At 38.9% G+C, this 14,668-nt stretch overlaps 1 protein-coding gene across 5 annotated transcripts in view; it reads right to left on the bottom strand.

Annotated features, from left to right (window-relative positions):
• The window catches only part of ACSS3 (acyl-CoA synthetase short chain family member 3), a 146,890-nt gene that overhangs the window by 33,082 nt on the left and 99,140 nt on the right, over positions 1-14,668 (bottom strand). For all 5 annotated transcript variants that reach the window (XR_013449288.1, XM_078076367.1, XM_078076366.1 and 2 more), the window contains one exon: positions 14,129-14,232. Coding sequence is in view for 4 of the 5 variants with exons in the window: in XM_078076367.1 (XP_077932493.1) it covers positions 14,129-14,232 (104 nt within the window). In the remaining variant the exon portion in view is untranslated. The remainder of the gene's footprint in view (positions 1-14,128; positions 14,233-14,668) is intronic.

Below are 14,668 nucleotides of genomic sequence, written 5' to 3'. Positions count from 1 at the left end.
ACCTGGCATCCATAACGGAGGATGGACTCTGGAACATTAAAACACAGTTCCTAAGTCACAGTCCAGTGCTTAAGATGCTAAGCCATATGGTCACCGCTGAGGAGAAGCAGCAAGTCACCAGAGCAGACATTTCGGATGTTTAACAAAGAACTTTCAAATGGCTTCATACCATGACAAATGTTTCAAATGTGTTCATACCATGACAAAAAATGGACAGGTATTATACAAAATGGCATTCCATCAGTCACGCAATCCCCCTGTCTTCTCTCCCTACAGCACAAGCAAAGCAGGGAAGGAAACCCCCATATTTGGAAAGGTTAGCAACATTTTTCCCTTTGCCTTTTTAAAAATGTCTCAGTAATGACTCAGCTGTCCTCCAAACTGACAGAGACAAGAGCAGTGTGGTACCGGGAAGCAACCCCCTGTCTAGTTTGAGTGAGGAGCTTAAAGGAAGGTGTGCTGACAGAGCAAGGTGACTACAGTCACAGAAGCTACTAGGACACAGGACACAGGGAAATGTCCCCCTTATGACGCTTCTGTTCCCCCTCACGCCCTGGGCGGGGGAAGCAACTGCTAAAGCACATCTCCCGTGTTCAAAGTGTGTCTCATCAGGTTTAGTTTATCACCAGAGGCACTCCAATCATTTCAAGTTCAAACTCTCTACATTTCTTAACACCACAAAGCCTCTCAGCAATGTGTCAACAGATGGCTCTAGAACCTACAAACGAACCTTCCTGAAGATGGCTTCAGGACCTGCTGTCTGAAAGAGAAACAAACACAAAACCACCACAACAAAGCTCTGACTGCACTCTGCTGCATCTCATGTCCCTGTGGATTCTTAGGAAAGATGCAGGCACTCTGTTCTTCTTCCTCTAACATTGGCAGAAAGGAGATATGGGAAGAGGAAGCGAGAATAAAACCTCGTCTTAAACGAAGACACAGGCATGAGTTAGTGACGTGGTCAGTTTGTACCGCCTGCATCTTTGTATAGTGACTACATAGTTACCATCTTGAACCCTCAGCTGTTTTGTTATAATTAATGATTGTAAGACATATGAACAGCACGTTCTTCTACATGATTACTTTGACTGAATTTTAATGGCAATAAAAAGGATTATCCAGTAGTAGACAAGTAGACAATGTAAGTCATGGGGGTATCTCGCTGACTTTAGCTGGATATTCATTTGGGGGTTTGGAAGAAGAACTGTTGGTAGTGACATGGAAAAGATACATTCAGGCGAAATGACAGTTCCTCGGCTCCACACAGGGAGCCATAGTTAGGACAAAAGTGGGATGAGAACTTTGGTTTTCTCTCTTTATATCTCTGAACATCCTGAGACCCAAAGAATGTACTGATCCACCTGCACGGCAAGCGCACGCCCGTGTGCTCACACATCCGTGTGCTCACACGTTCACGCACACAGATCACAACCACCCCGGCTCTCAGGCTGGTCCATGTGCAGAATAGGTTTCTGTCTGGGACAAGCCCTCAGGCATACTGCCGGCCTTAACCAAACTTCTAAGGATTCCCAAAGCCCCACTGCAAATATATTCTAAAATCATCTGCTTCACACTGTCCAAGCTGTAATTAACCGGCTAGCAGTTATCTAGGGAGATGGGAAATCCGGATGTCACCCTGTGACCGGGAAATAGCTGCAAACTAGAACATTCTCTCTGAAGAAAAGAATTGGATGCTTCATTTGGAGAAATCTTTCCAAAGATACCTGATCTTAGAAAGAGACACCCAGGAAGAAGATGGCAGGGAACTGAAGCTTGTGAAGAATGCGTTATTTTGGTACATTTATATTCATACTGCATTAACGGCGAATGCAGACACTTCACTTTACTGCCTCTCTACCTCATTGCATTAGTGAACTGTTACCTAAAGGAATTTTCCTTAAAACTGCTAACTCTAAAAGAAGAAAAGGAATGAAAATGAATACACATTTTTTTCAAATATGAATTATGCTGTGTACTATGCTAAGTGCTTTTTGTTTATATTATTGCATTTAATCCAACTACATAGGGAGATAGGGAGAAAAGGGAATATTCTTTTTACAAATGAAAACTACTAACGACTAACCTAGAAAATTTAAACCATTTGCACTGGTTTGCATAGTTCTTACAGACAAGGAGAAGAATGAAATAGACAAGTGTACCAGTTGTGAGGTTCTTAGGGAGAATACATAGGGCTGAAGAGAAATCACCCAGACTGTGTCTCAGAGGAAGAAAAATCCTTGCAACAATGAGTGAGCCCAGTCTCTCATATTCACAAATGGAGGTACTGGTGGGACATATCTCTTATTAGCAAATATTTATTGAGCAGCTATTACAGGATAGGTGCTCTCATTAGAACTGGGGATAGAATAGTAAACAAAAGTGACCACAATTCCTACGGTCAAGGAGCTCACATTCTAGTTGGAGAGACAAACAATAAAAAACATAAATAAACCATATGGCATGTTAAAGAGTGATGAGCACTAAGAAAAATTTTAAAAAGCATAGACAGGGAATGAGATGTGATGGGGAAAAATTGCAATTTTTGACTGGGTGGCCAGAAAGGCCTCCCTGAGAAGGCAACATTTAAGTAAAGACCTGAAACAAGTGAGGACCTATGTCACGTGACATCTAAGGACAAAGAATCCACGAGAAAGGAACCACAACTGCAAAGGTCCTGAGGTAAGCTTATTCCTAGAGTATTTCAGGAATAGTTAGGCAGCTGGTGTTACTGAAGCAGAATAAATGCGGGAAGTATTAACAGGAAATAAGCTCAGATAGGTAGTGAGGAAACAGATAATTTAAAACTACTTTGAAGTCCTTGTAAGACCTTAAGCTTTCGGTCTGAGTGATCCTGCAAACTAATGAGGGCTTTTGAACAAAAGGTTAATGAAGCACAACAATGCACATAAAATTTATGTAAATATTTGTACAACATCCATTGTCTGCAATCAGGTTTATTTTAGTTGGGGTTTTGAGAGAGATGCGTATGAGAAAATTCATGGACAGACAGATGCTGTATTAGAAATCTCATATTGAGATTTCTGTGGCTTCCTGAACATGAGGAACATGAGAATTCACTAGACTAGCAGAAAGACTAGGGTGCAAGAGAGACAGATTGCCCACATAAGCCAAAGACAATCATTTTTGTTATGTAAGTGTTAGTGTGTGTATAGATCAACACAACATTTCTCAAAGGCAATCTGGCAATTATAAAAGTCCTTAAAAATGTACATACTGGGCGCCTGGGTGGCTCAGTTGGTTAAGCAACTGCCTTCGGCTCAGGTCATGATCCTGGAGTCCCGGGATCGAGTCCCGCATCGGGCTCCCTGCTCAGCGGGGAGTCTGCTTCTCTGTCTCCCGCTCCCCCCTCTTGTGCTCTCTCTCTCTCTCAAATAAAAAAATAAAATCTTTAAAAAAAAAATGTACATACTCTTTAACCCAGTTGTACCACTTTAAGGAATATATATATATATAAAGGAATATTTGTAGGAGTTCACAAATATTAAGCATCAAGGATATTTATCACAGTATTGTTTATATTAATGTTTAGAAGATTGTCCAAAAATAGAGATTATTCCCTATTAAGAATTAATGCATAGCTATTCAAACAACATAGAAAAATGTCTGATAGGAAATAATTCTCACAAAATATTTAGAAAATCTGTAAAACAGAATGCATAATATGATTCTTTTTTGTAAATACTATGCATTGAACAAAAATATGTATCTTGGTAAGAAACACATGAAAATATTGACAGAAGTTATTTATGAATGGCGAGCAAAGGGGAAATTATGTTGAAGAATTCAGAAGGCTACATCCACAACTTTGAAATTTACCCACGGTGGAGATTAAGGATGGCTGCAATTTATTTGAGCCTCATCCTCCTGAAAGGTGTGACCTATGTCCTCTCTATTGGAATCTGGGCCACTTTTTGATGACTCTGACTAAGAGAAAAGAGTGGAAGTGATTCTTTGTTTCCAGGCAAAGGCCTGAAGAGTTTTAGATCACTATCTCTGGAACCTCTGAGCCACCATGTAAAATGGCCCATTATTCTGAATCTTCCACACTAAAAATGCCACTTGCAGGCATTCACATCAACAGTCCTGACTGACTCCAGCCTTCCAGCCATTCCAGTGCATGAGAGTGAAGTTATCTTGGACCCACCAGACCAGTCCATTCACCATTATTTACTGTCTGAGTTGTCTCAATCAACAATACATGGAAACAAACAAACAAACAAACAAAAAACAGTACATGGAGCATAAAACCCCTCCTGATCATTGCCCATAACACACACCCATGAAACCATGATACATGGATGTTGTTTTAAGCTGCTAGGTTTTAAAGTTTGTTTGTTTGTTTTGCACAGCAATAGACACTTGGAACACTCCCCACTAAAAATATTATAAAATCTTTCAAAAAAGAACTAGTGTAATTCTCAAAAAAAAAAAAAAAAAGTGCATATAATTATCTGAAAACTGTCTCCTAACCAGTTGTTGAAATTAGGTTCTTCCTGGGTGCTTGAGAATCATTTGAATGAGCAGGACCAAACACAGTCTAGTCCCTGACATTTTGTGCTCGAGAAATGTTTGCTGACTAGTAAATACATATTTCTTGCATGGGTTTAGGCTCCAGTTCCCATTATTGAGATCAGGGTTCTTAAAAAATAAATAGCAAATCACAGAATAATGCAATCCTAAAATGAATCAGGGAGTGGGAGAATAGAGGATTCAGAAGAGAAAAAGCTGTATGTTACCATTATAATTCTGTTCCAACATTTTCTTATCCCAAGAATGATATTCAAAGGTCAGTCCTTCAATACATATTTATGGAATTCTCTGAAAGGCATTTCTTTTAATGAGAAGGCAGTGTTAAGGGTGGAAAGACATGCCAAACAGAAATAGCAGCATGTGCAAAGGTTGAGAAGGTAGACCATCAAGGGACTGACAGCAAGTTATTCAGCATAGCAAAGCTCAGGGGAATTGGGTGGCTAAGAGAGAACAGAACAAGAGACAAAGTGAGAGAGATGAGCAAAGGCAGATCATGAAGTGTCTTCTGTGCCATGGTAAGAAATGTGGATATCATTCCAGGAACAAGGAGAGACACAGGGGGTTTTAGCAGAAGTGATTTGCTCAGAATTGCATGGTAGAAAAATCTCTTCAGTTGCAAACTGGAGCACTAAGCTGAGGATCCCAATCCAGAGCAAGAAGTCAGTTAGATGCTGGTGGTCTGATGAGGGTGAGTGAGCAGAAGTGGAAGATGAGACCAAATCTGAGTTATGCTCGGAGTCAGAGGGTCTTGGTGATTGTTTGGGTATGGAGAAAGAGCAAGAGGGAGAGGTCCAGGACCACCCCAGGATTTTGGCTCAGACATGAAAGGCAACGTGGAAAGAAGAGTAGATGTGAGTGCAGGTTAAGAAGAACACAGTGGCAGGTTCACAGAGCCCAACTCTGTCGATAAGAGCTCCTGCCGCATCTGAAAATCTGCTATTCTGTACACACTGTGGTTCTAGAAACACTACATTTAAGCAATATAGATTTAGAAGTTGGTGGCCCATGCAGAGAGCTGAAGTCCTGGAAATCAGTCAATTCAGCAGCCTGGTACTGCTGAGTCATATTAATCACAGCATCATGATGGGCATAAAAGCAATTTGTAAAGAAACCATTCTCTCCACCTCTGAATCTATACAGTGCACTATAAATAACTTGAATGGTGGTAGCAGAAAGAAAGCAGATCAGTGAGATGTACATTGGTGAAAGAAAATCAGTTCAATCTTTGTGTTCACAAGATGGTATGATTACTGTTTAAAACACTTAATTCAAAGCAGCCTAACTTTTTGTGCTGGAAGCAGACCATTAATTTGAGCTATGGTCTTATCCTTCCCCCTTATGGCGTCCTTCCTGCCTCTAACAGTGGGAAAACTCATAAATAACCTGCAGTTGAGTTAGATAAGAAATGTTGAATTAATGAAGGCATAAGATAAGACATAAGATGGGAGGACTCTGGACAACACAGAGCAAGGAGAGTTCCAATTCTAATCTTAACTAGCTGGCTGACTCCGAGAAATTAAACTATGATTACTTTTTCTCATGTATAAATTGAGCTCTTATGTTCCAAGTTTTCTTGAGTCTGGATTACCCACAGGCCAGGAGGCTAAAGATGGTCTTTATATTCGTGAAGGGTGATTCATAGAAAGGAAAGGAAAAGGAAAATCTTTATTGAGTGTTACGATTGGCCGGGAAGTCAGCTGCATTGTTTGACATATTTCACTTCATTGAAAGCTTTCTACAAGCCCATGAGATAAAGTGCAAGCAGAAGATCAAGGACTTGCCCATGGCTATAGGGTCAATGGCTGAACCAGGATTTAAAGGCCATCCTGTTAGGATTCCACAACACTTTCCACTACCTACATTGCTTTTCCAAGGAGAATAGTCATCTGTGGTTTTTGAAACCAGAACTGACAGCAAAAGAGGAACTGGGAACTATTTGGGGGGGTCAATGGACCCACAGTATAGGGGTTTACATGCAGGAAAGAGAAATTTCCAGACAGTGAGTTTTATCAATGGAGGGTTTAGGAACTCTTTTTTTCTTATAAAGATCTGCAAAAACATAACAGACTTTCACCTTTCAAGAGTGGATTAAATGTGATTCTTGCCAAAGGTAAGAGGATTAGAATAGATGAAATTTCAAAGACCAAACCAACTTTATATTATTAATTGATTTCCCAGTGTTCAGTCTTCTGTGAAAACATTATCACTAATACAATAATGAGTACAAATAAATATTCTAAAAAGCAGTTATACATATCCAAACTACTTCATGTAATCATATTTGGAAAAAAAAACAACAACTTGATGTTCTTTCTACATTATCATGCTGTAAAGAGGACAATGCCTGATTCAATAGATGCTATTTGACTTGGGAGATTCAGTTTCAGATGGATTAACAATTTGTAAACAGATACTCACTTTCAGAAAGAAAAGCCTCATCAAGCCTGCCTTACATTTGACAAGAGATTATTCCTTCCACAAATCAAATTCACGTAGCTTACCTCTAAGTCCCTGCTTCTCAAATGATCAGTAAAAATTACCCACCTTAAACTAATGAAGATTGCTGTAAATGAGAAAAAAAAAATGCCGTTGCCAGGCAACAAAGATGACGTCAGGACTTTTTTCTCAGCAGATGGATACTGTCGGCATTGCTAGCTGAACATTGCTGAGATGCCACTGCATCCATAAGACTGTTCTTTCCCCAATCAGAACTTCTCATGCTAAACTATGTAAAACGTCTTCCCCATGAATGAGAAAAAAGAGATGAGTTTATTTTTGACCACTGCATTGAAAAAAGCAAAAAGGCAGCAGACAGTAGTGATTCATTCACATCACTAAAGACTCTGCATCCTACTATTTGAAAGTGGCATGGGGTCTACCCTGGACAGCGCAGGTCATGGGGCGAAGCCTTTGCCAGTGCAGCCCACTTCAACGCAGCATTCTGAATTCTACAGTGTGCGTTTCGAGACTTTAGTGCAATGCACTGTCTTTGAAAATACAGGCCTGTACTTTAACAAAGCTATACCACTCGGACTCGGACATTAAGTAAAACCCAAAAGCCAGGAATAACAAAGAGTTAGAAAGCAAACACAGGAAGGCATCATTTAGTTGTACACAGGTGTCTTTCACTCCGAGATCTGCAGCCGGGGAGCGTTGGCTAGTGACTATTGGCTCCCAAGCTACAGGGAATAGCTTGTAAATAATTCAAGATAGAATCTTCAAGGTAAGTCACCAAGAAGATGCTTTCCTCACTGTCATGTTACCCATATAGAGCTTCTTATGCGTTAGTCCTAGAAAAGCATTTTGCAGCAAAATACACAGGATTTTGCGTGGGGCAAAGTACATTCAAGTTATAAGAAAGTCACATATTTCGCACATAGTTTCAAAATATTTTTTAAAAAGGCAGAAATAACAATCATAAAGCTTCCAGTGTTGAATTCCAAAGAGGAAGAAAATTCCCTACTATGGACTAAATTTAGGACTATAGACTGACAGATTAGAATCCCTCGGCAAAAAGTGTACCAACATATGCACAAGAGTAGAATGTCTGAGAAAGCAGGGGTAATAAAGGAAGAGGATGATCTGGAGAAACAAGTGGCTTAAACTTTGATACCCTCCATATCAAATCCTCAAATGTTGGCTATGTGTTTCACAATTAGCCTAGCTAGGAGGAATGAGATGGTACTATATTTGAACCTGTACCATTTCCCACAGAGATCCCTGCTCAGGGTAATTGTTCTTAAACTGTAACTAATTATTCAATTTTGTGGATTTCATTTTTGTAAAGAAAATATATAGCCCAGGATCTTGTCCAGATAAACCCAAGGATATGGACTGAATTGGGTCAGCCTAACCAGTTTTTGTGGTTAAAGCTGTTGTCCAAATTGTCTGTTCTTAGAAAGTACATCCTACCAAATTGTGCAAAAATAAGGATTATCATGTCAAGTAGCCTTGACACATTTTAATAATATGGTATTAGGGTTCTGTGTACTTTTTTTTTAAAGATTTTTTTAATTTATTTATTTGACAGAGAGATAGAGAACACAAGCAGGGGGAGCGGCAGGCAGAGGGAGAGGGAGAAGCAGGCTCCCCGCCGAGCAGGGACTCTGATGTGGGGCTCAATCCCAGGACCCCGGGATCACGACCCAAGCCGAAGGCAAACGCCTAAGCGACTGAGCCACCCAGGCACCCCGGCTCTGTGTACTTTTAAGATCAATGATTTTGATTTAAGAACTGGCATGAGTGAAGTTTCCTGGAGGAATTGGAACCACTTTAATAAAATTCAGAATTATCAGACTCCTCAAAGAAGGAGGATTTTGGCTATAAATAGAATATAGTGACTTCGGAACTGGCAATTGCAATTAAAACTGTAGCAGTTCAATCAGAGACAGAAATACTGTGATTACTCTAAGACATAAGAACTCAGCAAAGATGGCTCAAGGCAGATAAAGAAAGATCAGGAACTTAAGTTGTCACCAATGTCTCAATCGTTTAAGTGACTACTGTTTTCTCATTGAAATTCCTCCTTAGGGCTTTTGAAATTCTATGAAGAGGGGTGCCTGGGTGGCTCAGTCGTTAAGCGTCTGCCTTCGGCTCAGGTCATGATCCCAGGGTCCTGGGATCAAGTCCCACATCCAGCTCCCTGCTCGGCAGGAGGCCTGCTTCTCCCTCTCCCACTCCCTCTGCTTGTGTTCCTGCTCTCGCTATCTCTCTCTCTGTCAAATAAATAAATAAATAAAAAATCTTAAAAAAAAAAAAAAGAAATTCTATGAAGAATCTTACTCCCCCATTAAAGTGATAGAAACAAAACAAGTAAACAGACAAACAACAAAATCACCCCGTTGCTGCTCCAACTGGCAGCTCTTATGTCATTTCTACTACTTCCTCTCTACTTGGGCAGAAGGTACTTGAAACACTTTCAGTGGCAGCTCTGTATCTTCTGAGGGGAACCACACAGATAATATTCTGGCAGCAGATGGGAAGAATCATGGATTCCTTTCATCTCAACCCTTTACCAAGTTGTCCTTTATAAAAGCCTTCGTGGAACTCGAGTATTCTAACCTCACAGTCGTTGTCTTTAATTAACTGACTGATGGCATGTGAAGAAATAGTGTTTCTACCTAAATAACATTAAAAAGTGGGACGCCAAGCTGTTTGGTTGCAATCATTTCTAAACCAGTATCATAGCTTCTCAGTAAATAGCAAGGAAAGGACAGGAGAGGAGAGGAAAGGTAGAAAACCTCAAAAAAGAATAAGGTCTACTATGTTTTGGGTTTTAGTAATTAGTCTCTGAAATTGAAGGAAGCTTTTTGTTTGTTTGTTTGTTTGTTTGTACTTGGTCCTTCACTCATAAGGAAAACCATTCCTTTATAGTTATCTTCAATCAGAAAAAACAAAAAAACAAAAAAACAAAAAACCTTCCTGCAAAGGACGCCATGCACTGTGCAGACAGCTCTCTCTTTCTAAAAGGTGCTCTGTATCTGATTTCTGGAAAAGCTTAAAATGATTAATAACAGTACAGTGTTTTCCTGGTGATTGTACACCTGAGGATAATGAAGTTCTGGCTGTTTGTTTGGTTTTTTTCTGCACATGAATTACCATATCTTAATGGGGCAATTATCTATTCCCTTAATTTCCCCTTTTTAAATTATGATTGTAGCACCTCTGTTTCTCTATCTATGTACAAAAGAAAATGAAAAATTCAGTCTATAATCCAGATGTTTTCAGTCATTTTATAGATAAGTTGCTGGGAAGATAAAACATCTGGGTAAATGACAACAATTTGTCTTTTATCCAGATTTATGAACCAAATGGATACAACCCCCCGTCTAAATTTAGCAAGATGAATTTTCTTTATGAAAGCACTTAATGTTTGCACTATGGCAACCCAAAACAAGCACTTAATATTTTAGTCATGTTGAACGGTGGTCTTTATTGAAATGCTCCTACAAGGAGTTGATCGGTTCTCAAATTTTCCACAGATTACTTCTCAATTTAGAATCTTAGATATTACATATCAGATATTAAAGAGTGTTGCTATTAAGGGGCCGAAAGAGAATGTTAGTCACTAGATATCTGCAGTCACTAGTACAAATTTCACTTATGTAACGAAAACAACACGGTAATGAAATGGATTGACTGCATGCAGAGTACCTTCTTATAACTCAAGTTATAGGAATTTATCAATTTTTATTCATACATTTTAGTTACTTAACATATCCCTAATTAATTCCAAATCATACATCACCATTTTGAAACAGCTCATTTGTGCACATATATTAATGTAATCAGAGAGCAAATTCATAAATTATTCATTGTAGGGAAGGCTCATAAAAGTGTACAATTATATAAAAAAAATCAATTTCTAAGTCAATAAAAAGAAAAGAGATCTTGTTAGCAGGAAGGGAAGAATGAAGGGGGGGAAATCGGAGGGGGAGACGAACCATGACAGACTATAGACTCTGAGAAACAAACTGAAGGTTCTAGAGGGGAGGGGGGTGGGGCGATGGGTTAGCCTGGTGATGGGTATTAAGGAGGGCACATATTGAATGGAGCACTGGGTGTTACACGCAAGCAACGAATCATGGAGCACTACATCAAAAACTAATGATGTAATGTATGGTGATTAACATAACATTAAAAAAAAGAAAGAAAGAAATGTACCTAGACTGAATCGAGATGTACTATAAGTGCAAATCACACCAGATTTTGAAGACTTAGTACAATAATAAAGAATCTAAAACAGCTTATTAATATTGTTTAATGTTGATTACATGTTGAAATGATCATGATGCTTACATTTGGCTATAAGTCATCAAATAAAATATATTATCTAAATAAAAAAGAAAAAAGAAAAGAGATCTTGTAGAAAACCTGACATTTGAAATGAGAAGTATTCCTTTGGCCAACGTTTAACATTCCTTCAAATGTTATCAGGTTTTTACTGGCATACATCTTGTGGAAATGCACCCCCATCCATTTGATATGTAAAACATTAGGAAATTCATGACTGTGCCAGAAATACTGAACTTTCCTTTCTTTTTCCTAAGAGTTAATAATAACCCACAAAGTATCTGCCTTTCCCTCCCCCCGACTCCGGGGTGATTCAACATTAATATGATATCACCTTAAGAAAGGTGAACGGCTGCAAATATTAAACTTCAGTATCACTTTGCAGTTACCACAACCTACATCTTCGAAAATACTGATTTCCTCTAGACAACTGAATAAAAATTCTAACTAGATTTGTTATTAGCTGACATCTGCATCACCTAGGATGAATTTCTTTTATAAAGTACAAAACGACCTCTCTGGCCGGCTACTGCCTACCTCTCTACGTGTAGGTATTTGTGTACATTAATTGGACACAATATCAAATTCTATAAAATCAGATGGGAGGGTAGAAAGAATCAGTCGTGACTAGTAGAAATCTACTGTTTTCCACAGTACTGAGCAGCCATTCAAACCTGATTAAAGTGACAGCACCCTGGCATAATGTGGCTATTAATTTGCTCTGAACAATACATTAAAGAAAAACTGCAAATTCGCGTGAAACTCAGTACCCGCCAGGGACCTCAGCTGCTTGTTTCTCAGGTGTCAGTAAGCTTTTCTGTAAGCCTGGACGCACAAACTACATACAGCTGCACAGGCCATTACGTACAACAATATTAAGAAAAAGGAAGAGAATCATGATTTTATTTATTAATGCGCTGTTTTCCCTTCAGTAGGCTGTGGGCATAGTGTCCTTTAATGGGGGAAAAACAAAACTCTTCTGCAAACACTTGTATGAGGTCACTGTGTGGGAAACAACCCCTCACTTCGACCAGGAAAAGAAAACCATCTTAAAAGTGACAAGATATTTTTCTCTCCCTGCCTAAGAGAATAACTATTAGAACTTTCCTGGTGAATAGAGGATGCAGCAATTCTATAAATACTTTTCTTTTCAGAGGCAATAATTCCTCACTTGTTTTTATGTATGTCTACTATGGCACTGCTCTTTCTCTGAATTGTCTTATCTTTTTTATTTCCTAAATAATTACAAATCTGAATTTGATAAGAAATTTCTCCCTTGGCAAATAAAACTAGAGAGAATAGAAACTCTTTCTGATTTGCCTTTTATTTAAAGGAAACTGTATTCCACTCTGATCACTCATTTTATATTTTATGTTACAATGGGGATGGAAAACATGTTTTTCCAAAGGACAATATGCAAAAAGAGAATGTCAAAAGGATAATTTATCAGCATCAAAGAATTCTAAAATACTGAACACTGAACTTCTGTTTTAGTCACTCACTTGATCTTCTAAGACTTTAATTATTTTTAAAATCAGGCTTATTTTTTGCAAAGAAACTTTATTATTTTTTTATTCAAATTTGATACTCTGCCCCGGTTACTCAGAAGATGAAAATTCTGAAAACATTAAGAAGGTTGATCTAATTTGTTGAACCAAGTGGAATTGAACTAAAATATGTACAGAGGAAAGCCACAAGGTTCTCATAGCGCTCAGTTACTTTCAGTGGGTCAGATGGAAAACCGAACAAAATCTCTACACTTCGTGACAGGGAAAACAGGTTCCCGATAATCTACTGACTGTCACAAATGTACACAACTGTGCCTCAAAAGAAGCAGCAGAGAGGTTTGTTTGTTTTTTTTTTTTTTTAATTTGTACCAAATTTTATTTAATTTCCACTTAACATGAGAATTGTTTCCCAAGGATCACTTAGTGGGAGGAAAATAGAGAATAAACAAAATAAGTAAATAAATAAGTTACGTATATAATGATAAATGTTTTGGAAAAAGATACACTTCTTTGTCTTCCATGCAAGGTAGAAGAGATTTGATTTTATGGAACATAAGAAGGGAGCCAGAGAACCACAGAAAATCTTAGTAGAGAAACAGTGCTTTAGAAAAGGGGCTCTGGGACCAGTGTGCAGGGTGTTCAGGAGAGAGGGAGAACAGAGGTGGCTGATGAGGAGAATCTAAATCAGGGCAGATAACAATGCAGCTGCCACCGCTCAAAGGCAGTGGGAGTACTGAGGTGGTACGAATCCAACAGATACTTCCAAGGAATATCTGAGATTTAGTGACTTACTGGATATACGCAAAGCAAAGAGGAGGAGAAGCAGAAGAGGTCTTCAGTACTTTACACTAGGGACCGAGAGGATGGCGTCATCAATGCCATTTGCAGAGATATTTTTAACAAAAGGAATACCAGGGGCACCTGGGTGGCTCAGTCAGTTAAGTGTCTGCCTTTGGCTTGGGTCATGATCGCAGAGGTCCTGGGATCCAGTCTCCCGTCAGGCTCCCTGCTGAGTGGGGAGTCTGCTTCTCCCTCTGCCTCTCCCTCCCCCTGCTCATGCTCTCTCTCTCTCTCTCTCTCTGTCTCATAAATAAATAAATAAATAAATAAGTCTTGGGGGGGAGAAGGAATACCAAAGAATAGCTTATTTCTACTGAAACCAGAATGACCTAAGTCCTGAGTTTGTGCCTGGTGGTCATAGTTCAGAATTTCCTCCAGTCCTTGCAGTGTTTTTGAACACTTCTGTAATATTTATGTACATTCTTGGAAATGCTCACCAGTTTGCCACCAGTGGTCTAAGACAGGTACTCTGAAGACCTTTTTGGACCATTCCAGGGTCTCCACATCACATCGTTCTCCAGCCACAAATAATGTTTTGAACCTGAATATAAGAGGGAGAGTGAATTCAAATTATTCCTTGAAAATAAATATAAATAATGTCAGACTCATTCTGTCAAACATTCTAGAATCTGACCACGTTAATTCTGTCAAAGGAAAACAGCTATATTATCATAATATCATACTACAGAATGGTGAGAAGTGTTATTTGTGTTGACCCAAAGGTAACGAAGTGCACATCACAGCACTGAAGAGAGGTGCCTCAAAAGAATTCACAGCTACAGCTTCTGAGTTTTGAGAAGAGCAACTGAGTTGATCTTTGTAATACATCTGTCATATTCATCTAATGATCAAAGATGAAAAACCTTTTCCTCCGTGACATTATCTCTGCTAATTTTAGCTCCACGTTTGATTGCTATATTCTACTTAAGTCTATATACAAAAATATAACCTTGAGTATCAGCTAAAGCAACAAATAA

The sequence above is a fragment of the Halichoerus grypus genome, chromosome 6, assembly GCF_964656455.1.
Source record: "Halichoerus grypus chromosome 6, mHalGry1.hap1.1, whole genome shotgun sequence".
NCBI classification, from domain to species: domain Eukaryota; kingdom Metazoa; phylum Chordata; class Mammalia; order Carnivora; family Phocidae; genus Halichoerus; species Halichoerus grypus.
The sequence above is the reverse complement of the archived record's forward strand: the minus strand, read 5'-3'. Positions and strand labels throughout refer to the sequence as shown.